Source organism: Hydra vulgaris, chromosome 11, assembly GCF_038396675.1.
Source record: "Hydra vulgaris chromosome 11, alternate assembly HydraT2T_AEP".
Taxonomy (NCBI): domain Eukaryota; kingdom Metazoa; phylum Cnidaria; class Hydrozoa; order Anthoathecata; family Hydridae; genus Hydra; species Hydra vulgaris.
The window spans coordinates 40,456,432-40,472,500 of NC_088930.1; the positions used below are offsets into that span (position 1 = coordinate 40,456,432).

General features: G+C 27.7%; 3 protein-coding genes across 3 annotated transcripts; all 3 read right to left on the reverse strand.

Moving 5' to 3' along the window:
• Positions 1-4,491: 4,491 nt before the first annotated feature.
• On the reverse strand, positions 4,492-5,364 carry LOC136087030 (zinc finger BED domain-containing protein 4-like). Its single transcript, XM_065809535.1, has one exon. The coding sequence runs from the start codon at positions 5,362-5,364 to the stop codon at positions 4,492-4,494; it is 873 nt and encodes a 290-aa protein (XP_065665607.1).
• Positions 5,365-7,228: 1,864 nt separating this feature from the next.
• Positions 7,229-10,059, reverse strand: LOC100203890 (protein SERAC1). Its single transcript, XM_065811077.1, has one exon. The coding sequence runs from the start codon at positions 10,000-10,002 to the stop codon at positions 8,170-8,172; it is 1,833 nt and encodes a 610-aa protein (XP_065667149.1). The 5' UTR covers positions 10,003-10,059; the 3' UTR covers positions 7,229-8,169.
• A 1,061-nt stretch (positions 10,060-11,120) lies between these two features.
• On the reverse strand, positions 11,121-12,503 carry LOC100215786 (probable cytosolic iron-sulfur protein assembly protein CIAO1 homolog). The gene has a single exon (XM_065811078.1). The coding sequence runs from the start codon at positions 12,464-12,466 to the stop codon at positions 11,438-11,440; it is 1,029 nt and encodes a 342-aa protein (XP_065667150.1). The 5' UTR covers positions 12,467-12,503; the 3' UTR covers positions 11,121-11,437.
• Between the last annotated feature and the right edge of the window lie 3,566 nt (positions 12,504-16,069).

A 16,069-nucleotide genomic window follows, 5' to 3' on the forward strand; every position in this document is an offset into this window, starting at 1 on the left:
TATAAAATACATCAATACATAATCAACAATATAAAACGTAATTTACAATAAAAGCTCTAAACAAAATATATAGTTACATATTGTAAATGTCATGTCATACTCGTTAAATTCAAGACTTTATTTAGGTTGTTTATATAAATCAAGAGCAATAGTGGTCCTAAAATGGAATCTTGTGGAAAGCCACATGAAATATTTAAAAACTAGTTTGGATAATCATTATTGCTGAAAACAAAATGGTTACGATTTGAAAGATAACTTTTAAACCATTTTATAACTGGAATTTATTTAGTAATATTTTAGCTTGTGTAGTAAAATTTCATAATCGACAGTATCAAATACTTTCGAAAGGTTGATGAAAACACATAATGTATATTCAGGTTTTTCAAAAGAATTAGAGATTTCACGTACAATTGGATTATTGCATGTTCTGTGGAATTATTTCTTTTAAAACCTAACTGATAGTTGTATAAAAAATATTAGAATGAAGATAATTGTACAATCTATTGTACATTATGCGTTCTAGTATTTTTGAAAATGTGGAGAGGACAGATATAAGGCAATTTTATTTGTTTGGTCATCTTCTTTTAAAATTGGGGTATAGATGTATTCAAAACATTCCATGTCTAAATTACCGTTTATGTCATAAGCACCAGTTGATGTTTTTTTTCAGAGATTTGAAAGCTCTTTTAAACTATTGAAAAGGTAGTTTAGAAATTAATTTGTTGGAACCAATGAAATTATCCATCTGTACTAAAAAATCTCTAAATGTAGCATTGGTATAAGAAATTTTGTTTGCTAGTTTGGGACCGAAGTTAACAAAGAATTTATTAAATTCATGAGCTATAGCTCTTGATTTGCGTGTAAGTATGTTATCAACTATGATCTTCTTGAGGAGGGAACCTGAACATCTTTTTAGTCTACCACTAATTTCATTTATTATTTGCCAAATGCGTTTTGAGTTATTTTTAAACTTATCTTTGAGTCTTAAGTAGTAATTTTTTTTCAAATTTTTACGAACTTTTTCAAATAGGTATTTGTAATCTTTATACATTTTCTCATTTGCAGATGATTTTGCTTTAAGATATTTTATATAAAGCTTCTGTTTTATCTTTAATGACCCAATAGTCACCCAAGGTTTAATTAAAACTTTTGGATTTATTGTTTTTACAATCAAAGCGTCATACACGGAATAAAATGTTTCAAAAATATTACCGTAAATTTTGTCTGCATTATCATTAAAGTTAATATTCTTCCAATGTTGGAGTGATAATTGAGTTTGATTTAAGTGACAAAAGTATTGGAAAATGATCAGATATATTCGATTTTAGGATATCTGATTAGATATCAGTGTCAGATATATCTGTTGTATTAATATTATCAATCAAACACACAGAGTTTTTTTGTTACTCTGGTTGGACGATTAATCAATGGAATTAGTCCAGTTTTAAAAAAAGAATTGTAGATGTTTTTAATTTTATTATCTTCATTGTATAGAAAACAGTTCATGTTTAGGTCCTCAATATTGAAACTCTTCAAAAAAAATATTAAAGCTCTCACTCACACTGTCAGGTGGTCGATAACAACAGCTTAATAATATGTTTTTTGATTCATTGTTTATAATTTCAATAATTAAAATTCTTTTATCGCCATCATAAACACTTAAATCAGCGGTTCCCAATCTTTCCGAAGCCCTGACCCTTTGATAACATTTGCCAAGTTGTGGCGACCCTAACAATAAAAATATTAATGCAGTGCAATTTTAGGTTGCTCCTAAAATTGCACTGCATTATTGCATCTAATTATTATGTTTTTTGACTTCCAAACATCTGATTTTATATAACTTTATATTTTGTTTGCTCCATATCTTTTTGTTATAAAATTTTAACAATTTATTTATAATATTTTATCAAAAAAACAATTCTGGTTAATATTTGCAAAGGAACCAAATGTTAACATGTTAAACATTTTATAGGACCCAACTTTAAATTTTGGAATGTGTTTAACTTTTAAATGTATAGTGTAGATTACACAATGCTCACTAAAGTATTGTAAACTTTACAATATTTTAGGTGTGCATTTTGCAAAGTGCATTGTACAACTATGAATCACACGCAACTTTAAAGCTGAGGCTTTAGCTAATAAAATTTGAAAAAAAAATAAAGCTAAAGAAAGCAAAATATTGATTTAGATCAATTATAGCAATCTTAGAGTTGTAAAACCTAAAAAGCATCAGTTAGAAGTCTGCATTGGCATTTTTCTAGCCAAATCAGAAATTCATCTTTGCTAGAGCACAACGCAGATAATCTTATGCAACAAGTCTACTTTTGTATTTAGATTTGATAATCAACAAGCTTGAAAAGCCTGTTTTACAAAGGTATTTTGATGGAAAAGGAAGAAGCTGTTGCAAAACAGTCTAAGACAGAATGGGATACGACTGCAAACAATTGATCCAAAATATATTAATTGACATTGAAGAGAAATCGTTTCTTGCTGCATCGCTAAAAATGAGTTCAATAAAATTCTTTTGTGCATTTTTGGGAATATAATCAACTCTTGACGACATAAAGGCCCATTGGTTGCAAGAATTGAAATGTTTAAAATAATAAAATTATATAGGCTCCTGACACCTGTCGAACGAATCGTAGTATCGGACGTTGTTTTGGTGTATTGACAATAGTCTGAGTAGGAGTTTCATTTAAACTTAAAATGACAGAAAGAAACCATTGACTGGCATAAAGAAGTTTTTTTAAAAGGTCTAATGACAACCTTAGGCAAATTGTGAGGCAGCCCCCACTGGGGTCGCGACCCACATAATAAACAATGTTTTCATTCGCATGTATAAGAACTCCTCAGCCTTGTTTATTTTCTTGCGTGAGTGAGGAATATAAAGGTTTGAAGTATTATTTAAATCATTTGAAATTCATTTTTCAGTAAACCAAACCATATTAAACAATTTTTTGTTTCCTCTAACAACTTAAAAAGTTTTCTAAAACTGTTATAAAGGCTTTAAATGTATAAGTGGAGAATTCTAATTTTATTTTCAATTTTTGTCGAAAACATTTTTTAAAAATGTTTTCGATGCGATATTTCCACAACCATTTCGCTGTCAATTTTGAGTTGTTTTTTGTAAATATTTTCAACAGTATTTTCACAATCACTTCAGGTTTCATTAGGTTTTTTTTTTTAACTCTATTCTTAGATTATTTCTACAAATGGATGAGTTTCTATGCAAAACTGTTTTCTTTTTTTTTTTAACAACTTATTTGTTTCTTTGAAAATAGATTTTATTTGTTCTTTTAATTTGTTGATTATTATTTTTTCTGTTTTTAATTGAAGTTTCCATATTTGTATAACAATTTAAACACGCTATAGAAAAAAACACATCTGTTCAATAATAAGGTTTATAGATGCCCTTTAACTTTTAAAATAATTTCTACAAAAACTATATTTATTAAAGATGGGCCGATTTCAAAAATGCCGATTCCGATTCTCAATTGCAATTCCGATTCTTTACCGATTCCGATTCTTTTGTGATTTTTATTATTTTAATTTAACTGATAGTGCATATAGTTAATTTAATACTTACACAGACTTTAAAAATAAAAACATTGAAGTCAGTTATATGTACAGGTGAAAAAAGGCTAATAACACCGAGGCTCTAGAGAGCCTTCTCTACCCACTCCCTTTTATCGAAAACTTTTTTTTTTAAGAAATTGACCTCGAAAATGAGGACTTTTTTTACAAAATAAGGGAGTGTGCATCCCCCCTCCACCCCCAACTCTAAAAACCGTGTCAGTCTTGTGAAATATTAGCAACTTCACTAATATCATATAAATAAATAACAAATAATATACAGAATGTTTGCATAATCTTATTATTAATAAGAAACAAATAATTTAGTCGTAAGTAATGGATAGTGATCAGATAAGCAGAATGTTGTATTTTCAGCATTTACATAAGCCACTACCATTAGTACTGATAGTTTAGAAAAGGCAGGTTTTTGTTCAAAAACACAAGCATTTGCACTCGTTCCGGTGTTAACTGGCTTCTTTTTCGATCGTAGACAAGTCCCGCAGTACTGAATACCCGCTCCGAAAACACAGTACATAGAGGCGTCCTTAAATATTTCTGTGCTAGCTTTTTTATATTAAGAAATTTGGATTTCCTCCAGTAATCAAACACGTCTTTGTGACTTGCGAGTAGAGGTTCCTTCAAGTACACTGCTACTTCGTCTAACATTTTTTTTTAATACTTTAGATACATACTGCGTCTGCAATACGCAGTATGTATCTAAAATATAAAAAAAATTATTTTTTTTCATACTTTTCACCTCCCTAAGGCTGAGGGGCCACTTCAGTCGAGGAGGCTATTCATTTTTATTAAAATTATTTTGTGTTTTTTTAATTGTGGTAACAGCTCTTTCTCAATTCTTTAAATCCGACCTTGGCGAACAAGGTCGCTACGCGGAAAAATATAGTTAAATATTTTGCATTATTTAAAGTACAATAATAATATAGAAGCACATACAATACTTACTACAGAATTTGTGTTGATTATTTGGTTATATAATGACCAGACAGCACCTGGAGCAGGTGTGGTTCGTTCTTGATTTTCAGCAACTTTAATTTCAAGACCTTTGTCTATTTCCAGTGCATTCAACTTACCTATCAATAAAGTAAAAGCTTTCTCAGCCATCATCCTGCTCCTAAAAATCTTGTTTTTAAATCTGGGATCTAGTATTGTTACAAAAGCATATATAGATCCCTTCTCGCAGTCTCCGTAACGACGATGCAAGTAGTCCTTGATGCTATCAAGTGACATGTTAACTGCATTTAATATTGGGATAACTTCTGATGTGGTTATTTTCATATAATTTGCAGTAAGCATAACGTCTTCAAAAACTTTTAAAGCAGCAACGAGAGAAACCAGACTGTCCCATTCTTCGGTTGACAATTCTTTGTTTTGTCGAGCAGCTTTTGGGAAATGTGGCTTTACCAACAGAATCGCATCTTTTTGTTCAATTAAACGGTTTAGCATGTTGAAGGTGCTATTCCATTTAGTTGGCTCATCTTGATTGATGCTGTGTTTAGGAAGTTCCAAAATCTCCTGAAATTGTCTCAAAAGTTTGAACAATTTAAACGAATGTTTAAAGTGTCCTACTATTCTTATACATGTAGCAGTTAGTAAAGAAATGCGTTTATTGTCGAGACAGCCACCTTTTACAACCAACTGAAATGTATGAGCAAGACAAGGAGTGTTTGAAAACTTCCCTACTTCCATAGCAGAGACAATATATCTGGCGTTATTTCTTACTACTACATTGAGTTTCTCAAGTAGTCCGAAACGCTCAAGTGATTCATTCATAAATTTAACAAGATTATCTGCAGTGTGGGACTCGTAAGGAAAAATTACCACGTCAAGACAAATGTGAATTTATTTCATATCTTCTGTGAGGAAATGTGCTGTTAGGCTCATGTAATCAACATTAGCTATGGAGCTCCACATGTCGGTATTTATACTACCATGATCAGCTTTCTTTGCCAAGAAACGAATTTTACTTGATACCTTTAGTCGAGAAATATTTACATCTTGGTATTGTATACCTTGGCTCCAAAAACTGCAGTAACCTTTTGAAACCAGGATTTTCTACTATACTAACAGGTTGGTTATCTGCCCATGCTATTTCTGCAATAAGCCTTGTAATTTTTATTGCCTTCGGATCTGTAGATGTGAAAGGCCTGGTCTTTGCAAACACTTGGTGTATTGTCGGTTGTTTAGGAGATGAAGATCTTGGCTTCAATTTTACAGAACTAAGTGTAGGAGAAGTACTTCTAGTATTGATCTCCGCATCCTCAGACTTAAGCCCGAGTCTTGTAAATACGGATGTGAGTGTAGTAGATTGACGTACCCTTGGTATGGTTGTAGGAGTATCACTAACAGGGTTAAGACTGGATTTAGAAGATGGTTCTGCAGTAGAGCTATCCGCGCATATATCAAAATCGAAAATACTAGCTTTATCCTGTTTCTGATTTTTGATATCAGATTTATGAAAAGCGTTTAAATGCTTTAGCATGTTAAATGTTGTGTATGACTGAGAAATTCTGCCATCACCCCTGGATATAACTGTTTTGCAAAAGCTGCATATTGCAGAGTAAGTGTCATTTAAATTGATCGCAAAATAGTCTCATACCTCGCTTTTCTTACGTTTTGGCATGATAATGATATACTCTGATAATGATAATATATAATGATAATGATATACTCTGAAATAAAAGCAGCATTTATAATAATAAAAAAATTATAATACAAACAATAATAGTTATAATAAAACAAGCAAATAAGATTATTATAATAGTACTTATCGCCGGTTCAAATATCAATTGAAATTCTGTGGCAGCATTTTGCCTATTTGCAATGTTTACTTTTGTTAAGGTTTTCCTTCGCAGTTTACTTAACTTCTACAATGATATTAAACGCAAAAGTGAAAATCTAACGTAAACTAAACAAAAACATCAATTATCAAAAAAGTATTAATAAAAGAAGTGAAGTCGTTAAAAAGTTATTTTAGAAAGAATCGGAATTGTTAAAAAAGGTTGAGAATCGCAATTCTAACGATTCCTTGAGAATCGCTGGAATCAGAATCGGCCCATTTCTAATATTTATATATTTGTATGAAATTTAGGTCTAAGTGGAAATGAACGATGACATTATAAACTGAAAAGTTTTTTTTGAATTTTTATAAGTAACTTTAATAAAAAATATTTTTTTATTAAACGTGGTTAGTTTTAGGTACGTGGGCGGGCATTTTCGTGATTTTCGACAGCCTTTCTCTAGCGTGCTTAATACAAGGTTCAAGGGTGGGGTGAGCAACAATGCGAGTGGGAATTTTAATCCAAATCTAAGAAATGGAGAAAGAGGGAGGAAGGGGTCTTAAAAAAGGATGTATATAAACTTTTCCCTAAATCTATTTTAAATTTATCGTCGGCATATAATTAAAACCTCATAAATCCAACTTAATATTTTTAAGTTTTAAATTATTCTAGTGTAAAAGGTACCAATTTTTGCTACACATACTAGTGTCGCACAAACTCGGGTTATACTCAAGAGCATCAAGATTCGTAGCGAAGGTTTAATATTTTTTGCACATAGAAAATGAAGCATATGGAATATGTAAATTTTACATCTTGATTATTTAATTTTGCTCAAATTTTATTAAGTTAATTCCACAAAAAAAAAATTATTTTATTGCCAAAAATATAACAAACCATGTTAATTGTTTATAATTACAAATAAATATAACAATAGCTTTATATACAAAATATTTATACATTTTACTTTTCTAAATATTTACAAAGAATTTTTTACAATATTATTAGTTAAAAGAATATTTACAATGAATTTTTTTATGCAGGCGTAAAGCTGAATAAAAGTTTTTTTCAATAAATAGCATATATTATTTTAATAGCATACATATATAATCTATTTCCAAAGTTATAAAGACCTTTATTGTTATTTTTAAAGCTATATATTTATTTTGGAAGTTATTAATAGCTATAAACAATAAATAAAGTCTTCATAATTTTAAAATTAGATGCTTGTAACAATTTTTACGAATAAAAAGTTTTTTGAATTAAAATTAGTTGAAAATAATTCAAAAATTTATACAATTTAGGAGAATAAGGTCGTATGCTAGAAAAATACTATAATCAAAATACTTAGTTGGAGCCTTTGTAACAGCATGACTCTGACAAAAACAATGGTCATAAACAATGTACTGTCAAAAACAATGGTCTCAGCTAGACACTTAACTTTATGTAACATGCAAAACAAATAAAGAAAAAATTAAAAAACCTGACATTCCAAATGATAGAATCAAGGCTGTTGTCAAGGAAACTAAATCGGAGGGACCCAGAGGGCCACAGTTCAAAAGTCTAAAACTTTTTTTTAAACAAAGTTCATTTCAAAATACTAAGAAAGACATTTTAAAAATGTATAAAAGTCATGTTTCCTAAAATCCTGTCAACAGCCCTGGTCAATTACGATTAACGACAGCTACACTTAAGCCATACTATTCAATTTAATTATATATACCGTCACTACAAATCTTATTCTAAAGTATAATAAAATATTTTGAATTTAAATAAAAAAGATAACTGTACACATTTAAAATCACTTGTTATCTTTAAACTCATTTTTTATTAAAACTTTACTAATCAATGAATTGACTTCTAAATATCTTGGATCTGTCTTTGAGTGTGGTTTACAAATATCTTGATGATTAGCATCTAGTAACACAAAACGACCATACCCCACATCACATGAGTGACGTGGAACAACAACAGCATTTATTTTTAAATAAGGTAATGTGAGTGAGTTAACTTCACATAGATCTGTACAATTTATAGAGTAGTTTTTTATTAGCTGCAAAAATCGAGAGTGTGTTGATCTTAACTTTGACGAATTTTCACTGAGTTCGTTTACTTCAATTGAGGGGAAAAGAATATATCTAGCTTTTTCACAACGAGTAGCAATAGGGGAACCAAGATGTGGAACGGAATAAAACATTATTCCTTTAGTCACTTGTAAAATAGATTGATCCAAAACTTTACTTTCAAGTGACAGAAGTAACTTTTTGACAATGAGTCCACCCATAGAATGACACACCCAAACAATAGGATTATCCCCAACTCCACATTTTTTTAACTTAGCAAGTATTGAAATTGCTTGCTCATCTAAGGAGTACTTACTTTTATCATATGGGCAAGCTAACATCCAATCAGTTAAATTAGACTCATAATGAATACAAAAAATCCGACTTGTTGGATGATCCAATGACAACCAATCTTTTGGCCAACATGTATCTGAGTTTTTCACAACTGAATCGTTCAGCCTCCAAGTATAAAACGGACTACCATTAATACCATGTATAAATATAATATCAGAGGATCGTTTCTCACTGCTGCGATAATTTGGATGGCAAATATAGACTCCATCAGACAAATATGATTTTTCAAAATTATAATCCAAATTAAAAAGAACACGATCAGCAATTGCATTCAGCTTTAAATTTTCAGTGACTCGCCAATGAACAAAAACGGTTATCAAATTTTGCTGAATAATTTCGTTTCGATTGGGTAGGTTCACAGCCAAATTTGCAATTATACTTCCACATATAAACAAAACTTTAATATCATCTTTGCAATCTGCTATGATACTTTTAACTGCTGCTATTATATTTTTTGAAAGCCGCCTATTTTTTGAAACATTTTCATTATTTGAATACTTGCGAAGTACATCTAAATACTTCAGGATAAGTAAATCATATTGAGCTTCTGATGATCTTTTATTGATTTCAACATTATCTCGCTCTGTGCAAAAATCAGCCATAATATTTGGTATTGGATCTTCAGGAAGAACTTCTCCTGCAATTCTATTATGCAGCCAAATTGAGCAGTTGGTTTCAGGAAAACGTGTTGAACACCTAATGTCCTCTAAAATACTGGAAACAATATCAAGAGTGTTTTTTTTATTACTCGGAACAAAATTATTATTAGATGCAGAAAAAGGCAAAAACCATTTTAAGTTCAATTCTTTTGACCTGGCTAAGCCAACTAATATATCATTACTGCATTTTTTAACATAAATATCAACATCTATCTCGTCCGGAAATTGCACAACTGACAAAAGTTTTAAAGAGATTTCCTGCAATAGTTTATGTTCACTGCTAGCGAGATAAATTAAAAGAGATGTCATGTGATAACGATGAAACATTGGTGAATTAGAAAGCACATGACACAAATGTAACATGTAGATTTCAGTAGCAGTTAGTGTTGACTTCGTTTTCCATTGCATCCATTTTTGAATATAGTTAAAATTTTCAGGTAAAGTCTCAGTAATACACTTTCCAATAGTATTTTGATAATTGTATGTGATGTATGAGGAGAAAAAACCAAATCCTATGCTTATGTACTTGCAGCTAGTTTTCAGCTTTTGAGTAATCATATTTTTTTATCTGCAATATAACCTTGGTTAAAATAAATAAAAAAGAACTAAAAAAAGCAAAAATACTAACAGAAAATTTTTTTTAAATGTTTTAATTAAATAGCAAAACATCATTGACCTCAACTAAAAGTATTACTAAAAATTAATATATTATTAGTCAAGTATTCTTTACAATTATTACTTTACTTAAAAAAGTAAAATGCTAATAAAACTAAAACTAGCAATAAAAAAAACAAAAATACTGCAAAAAAAGGTTTAAAAAAAAAACAAAATTAAAAACCAGATTTGTCCATTTTTTTAATTAGAAAAATTAAGTTAAAAACAAAAAGCAATCATTAAAATACTTAGTAAAAAAAACTGCTCAAAAAATAGTGCAACAATAAAAGGAGACAACATATTTCAAAAATGCAGTTCTAGATAGAAATGTGTAATAATAAAAAAACAAATAATTAAAACATAATAAAATAAATCTTTTTTAAAAGCTAGATTTACATTGATATGTAAGATACACAAGATGCATATATACAAAAATAAACATATATATATATATATATATATATATATATAATATATATATATATATATATATATATATATATATGTATATATATATATATATATGTATATATATATATATATATATATATATATATATATATATATATCTGGATAACATTTGTTTAATGTTGCAATTCTTTATTGTGAATTCTATATTAATTACTCTTGTGTTTTTTTAGTTTTAGGTTCATTTTCATTCTCTGTTACATTAAAATGTTCATTTAGAACATTTACTAATACTAAACTATTATCTCCAGCTTCCTGGTAGAAAAAACAGACATAAATCAAAGCAATTAAACAGGTCAATCCACCCACAATAGGCCAATTGCTAGCTTTGTAATTAGGGTCATACCCTATGGATTTATTCACAGAGTGTTTTGCAGCTTTAGAAGTAGAAAAAACAACAGCTTCATTTTTCCATTCAGCCAATTTGCTATTTTGATCGCTATTACTTCTGTTAGAATGTTTTAGAGTATTTTGATCGTTATAGCTTCTGTTAGAATGTTTTAGAGTATGAAATATTTTATGGTTGCTACTCAGACATTTAGAATGCACACATCTTAAGTAAATAATATTTTTGAAATACATTTCATACTAAAAAACCTACAGAAAACTAACCAAATGAAATATAAGCATTATAAAGAAAATATATAGAATTAAATATAATTGATAAACAAAATATTTGATAAAAAAAAAAATTATACAAAAATAATTGTTTATCATTGAAAAAAATAAACAGTTAAATATATAAGACATTAATAAAAAAAAAAACAACTCAAAAGATAAAGGTCAAAAAATTAGTAAAAGAGTAATTTATTATAAAAACAACTCATAGGTTCAAATAAAAATCTTCTTAAACTTCAAAATTATTATTATTTTATAGTGAAAAGTTCCATATTTTTATACTCATATCATCCGAACAAGAAGCTAGTATAGAGGAATCCTTTGGATTCCATTTTAGACAGTTAATATCCTGTAAATGTGCTTTTTCTAAATTACCCACCAAGTTAAAAATAGGCTCATTCCTTTTGTCAAAACATTCTACATCATCTTGTTTAAAAATTTTTATAGAGTCATCAGCTGAGCAAGAAGCAATCAAATCATTCTGATGATTCCAATCAACTGAATAAATAGGTCTTAAATGATAACCTGCTAATGTACATATACACTTCCAACAAGAAGAGTTTTGTTTTACCTTGATTCCTTCCATATTTTTTGGTTCGTAACATTGCCATATTTTGAGAGTTTTATCGTCAGATGAAGATACAATACGGTCACCACTTTTATTAAATGATATGGACCAAACAGTGGAGGTATGACCAGCCAATGAATCAAAACATACCCAATCATCATCATCTTCTTTGTAAAGATTTATAGTATCATCATAGCTACATGAGGCAACAATATCAACATTTGGATGCCAGACAACAGCTTTTACATCTTGAGTATGTTTACTTAATACACTTGCACACTCATATTCCTCTTCTTCAGTTTGCCAAATCCATACACTTTTATCTCGACTACATGTTGCTAAATAATTTCCAGAACAACTCCATGCAACAGATTTAACTTCATTTTCATGACCTTCTAAAGTAGCTATACATTCAAACTCACCATTACGCCTATCCCATATTGAAACTGTTGCATCAAAGCTTGCTGCTGCTAGAAAATTCCCACATGGAGACCAGCTTACAAAACGAACTGTTCGATTATGTTGATCTGCAAAAGAAGATTTGCAAATCCATATGCCCCCTTCTTTTCCCCATATTTTAATTGTCCTATCACTACTGCAACTTGCAAGTAGGTTTCCTTTAGGATTCCATGAAACACACCATACACGATCTTGATGAGAATCTAATGACTGAATTAGATTAAATGACATTTCTACAAAATCTGAAATAAGCATTTAAAATAAATAAATATTGTATATTACTAAGGTATCATTTAAGTATGTATATGTTATATATATATATATATAGATATATATATATATATATATATATATATATATATATATATATATATATATATATATATATATATATATATATATAAATTAATGGCAAAATAAAGTAGTAAAAACGTTCTGCTCTTTAAGAACACTGAGCACTTTTTTTGTAAAATACACTAACATATATATGGATTGAACTTTTCTGAGGTTCCTCCAGGACCATCTCAGATTTTGCTTAAAATTTGTGATTTTGTACATATATGAGAAAAGAGTGCTTTGAAAATTTAAAATCAATATCTAATTTCTTGAGAAATTGCAATTTAAGTAATAGTCTATTTGCATAATATCACTCTTCAGGCGAAATGATTTTTTTCAATGTTTTTAAAAGCTAATAACTTTCGAATGAATTGGTTTTATACTTCTATTATTTTAAGATAACAAGAATACTATGAATACTTTTAGAAAAACAAAAAATTTAAAATCTATAATTTTTGCTTTTTCCATAATGATGAGCTAAAGTTGATATTTTTGTTTGTATATGAAATTATTTGTGATTTTAAAAAGCGCAATTATAACAACTTTGTTTGATTTTAAAAACTATATTTACACATGGTGGATAAACATTTTTTTTAAAACTAAGTTGATTAGAGCGATATAATGTGTATAAGATTTCTTATAAAAACAAGATCAATGCTAATAATAAGAATGCGAATAGGAATGCTAATAATAAGAATGCCTATAAGATTTCTTATAAAAATAAGATCAAATAATCTAAATAGATAAAATGACTGAGGATGAAAAAGAACAGGAAAAAAATAAAAATACCATAAACTAAAAACAAAGTTAAAAGTTTAAGAATGTAAATGAAAAATAATAAAAAAAGAACAAATTTTACAACCAGCGAAAAAAGAAAGAAAAAGAACAGTTTTTTTTAACTTTAATTTTTTAAATTATTTATGTACATTGTTCATACTGTAATGCATTTTTGCGCTAAGTTTAAATAGCCCTGTATTTTTGCATGCTGTTTATTTTATAATGTAATTTTGTGCACTGTTTGCATTGTTTTTTTTTGTTTTTTTTTTTTGTTTTTGTATTTTTGTGTATTGTTCATTGAAGTAAATAGTTTACATTGTTATATGTTTTTTGCATTGTTTGCATAGGCATGTATTTTTTTTTAGTTTAATGATGTTAACTTTGTATAGTTAGCTATTATGTTTATAAAACAAGTGACTTATTATTATTATTGTTATTATTATTATTGTTATTATTATTATTATTATTATTATTATTATTATTGTTATTATTACTACTATTTATTGTTATTGTTTTTGTTGTTTTATTATTATTGCAGTTTTTATGTTTATTACAAATATTATTTTTGTTACTATCATTACTATTTTATGATTATTTTTAATTATATATTTAATATATATAAAGATCTGTATTTTTGATGTTTACTTAGGATTAGTAAAATTACTATTTGTAAATATCCATGAATATATTTTTCCGAACATATGATTGATTGATTATACACATTAATTGAAGAGAGTTTATTAATAAAAACTAGCACGTATTCATTATCTCTAAAGATTACAAATAACTTATTTAAGTCTCTATAAGTCAGGTATTTTTCAATTAGAAAAAATTAAAAATACTTGTTTGTCTTTTTAAACTAGAAAGTTAACAAAATAAATAGTTTTATTGAGTTAAATAATGTTACTTATTATAAAATGATAATATAAAAGTATAGATAAATGTTTATAATCTTATAAACCTAATAGATAAAAACTTATAACTCCTTTTTTTAACACAATTAACAAAACGAAATTGTAATGCGCAATTTGTAGATCAAAGTGATGAAAAAAAATTATATTGGTTTTAAATACAAAATGCAAGACAGTAAATATTTTAAAATACTAATTTATAAAAAAAATTTAGAAATTACAATTTAAATTTTTTGAAATTGTAATTTCATTAAAGTTATTAAGACAATATTTAGTTACTAAGGCAAAAAATTATAAAAACAATATACAAAATTATTATAATTCAAAGAAAATTAAATTTCTTAAACATATATTAACTTTAATTTATTTCTTATAAGTCAATATTCAAAATTTTTTTAGGGGTGCAAAGTTTCCTAGCTGTTTTCTTGTGGAAACCTTGCACTACATTTTGTATTAGAAAACTATAGTTTTCTGCACAGTCAAGGAGAACTAAAGCTTGTTTTAAATTAGTTTTTAAAAGATGTAAAAAAAAAATTTATAGAAAATTTATGGAAATTTTACCTGACTTTTAGAGACTATCTTTTAGGATTATACTTAAGCATCCATTACTTTTTTTGGTTTTTATTTATAAACACTTTTTGATTGATGCGTATAAGAAGTCTTTAGGAAATTCTTAAGGGTGCCATCTTGGGTAACAGATGCTATGCATCTAAGATCAATTTTAAAAAAATCTTTATTTGGCTCACATTGATGACTTATAACTTTTTAATGCAGCCCTTTAATTAACAGCATTTTTTAAAAATATTTATTCACCAGGTGGAGATTAACAGGCAATTTGATTTTTTTATTTTATTTTAAAGTATTCATAGCATTCTTGCTATCTTAAAATAATGAAATATAAAACCAATTTGTTCAAAAGTTATTGCTTTCTTAAGAAATTAGATTTTGATCTGAAATTTTTAAAACATGCTTTTCTCACATCTATGTACAAATAAAAAAAAAGTTACAGCAAAATCTGAGATGGTCTATAAAGGATCTTTACACCACTTGGCATGGAATGAGCCATCAGGGTTAGGGTCAGGGGTTAAAGTAGGGAGGAACGCAGGGCTGATTTTTGTTGAAGTTAGATAGCTATTTTAATTTTGGACTCTTCAAAGGAAAAAATTTTTTCTTTGCTTACAAATAAATATAAAGGGGCATAACTTATGGATGATCTAAAAGAACTTTCTTTGAAGAAATCAAAGCAAATCGTTAAGATTTTTATTAAGAAAATTAGCATTTTTTTGTATTTGATGCTAACTCAAATTAGCATTTTTTTGTATTTGATGGAGAAAATCCCAAACATTTACATGCTTATTCTTATGCAAAAAAAAGATGCTTTCACAAAACTGTGATGATTTAAGCTTGGAAATAATAGAAGCCTTAAAATTTGAGACACCTCTGCCAAAAAACGGAAGAGCAACAAGTTGATAAAATATTTTTTTTACTATTATTAACTAAATTGATATTCAATGATAAATTGTAAACCTTTTAAAATAATTTCATAAACATAACTATTTCTTGTTTATGTATATATGCATTTGACATAAGCCAACAAATTTGGAAAAAAATAGTAATTTTGTACCCGAATTCCATATCCGAATGAGCTATTCTGCATCCCTTTGAACAAATAATTTAAACTTTTAACACCGTTCCACTTGATTTCCTATTCTACTTTTACCCCTAGTTACGAGATATATATATATATATATATATATATATATATATATATATATATATATATTTTATATATATATATATATATATATATATATATATATATATATATATATTT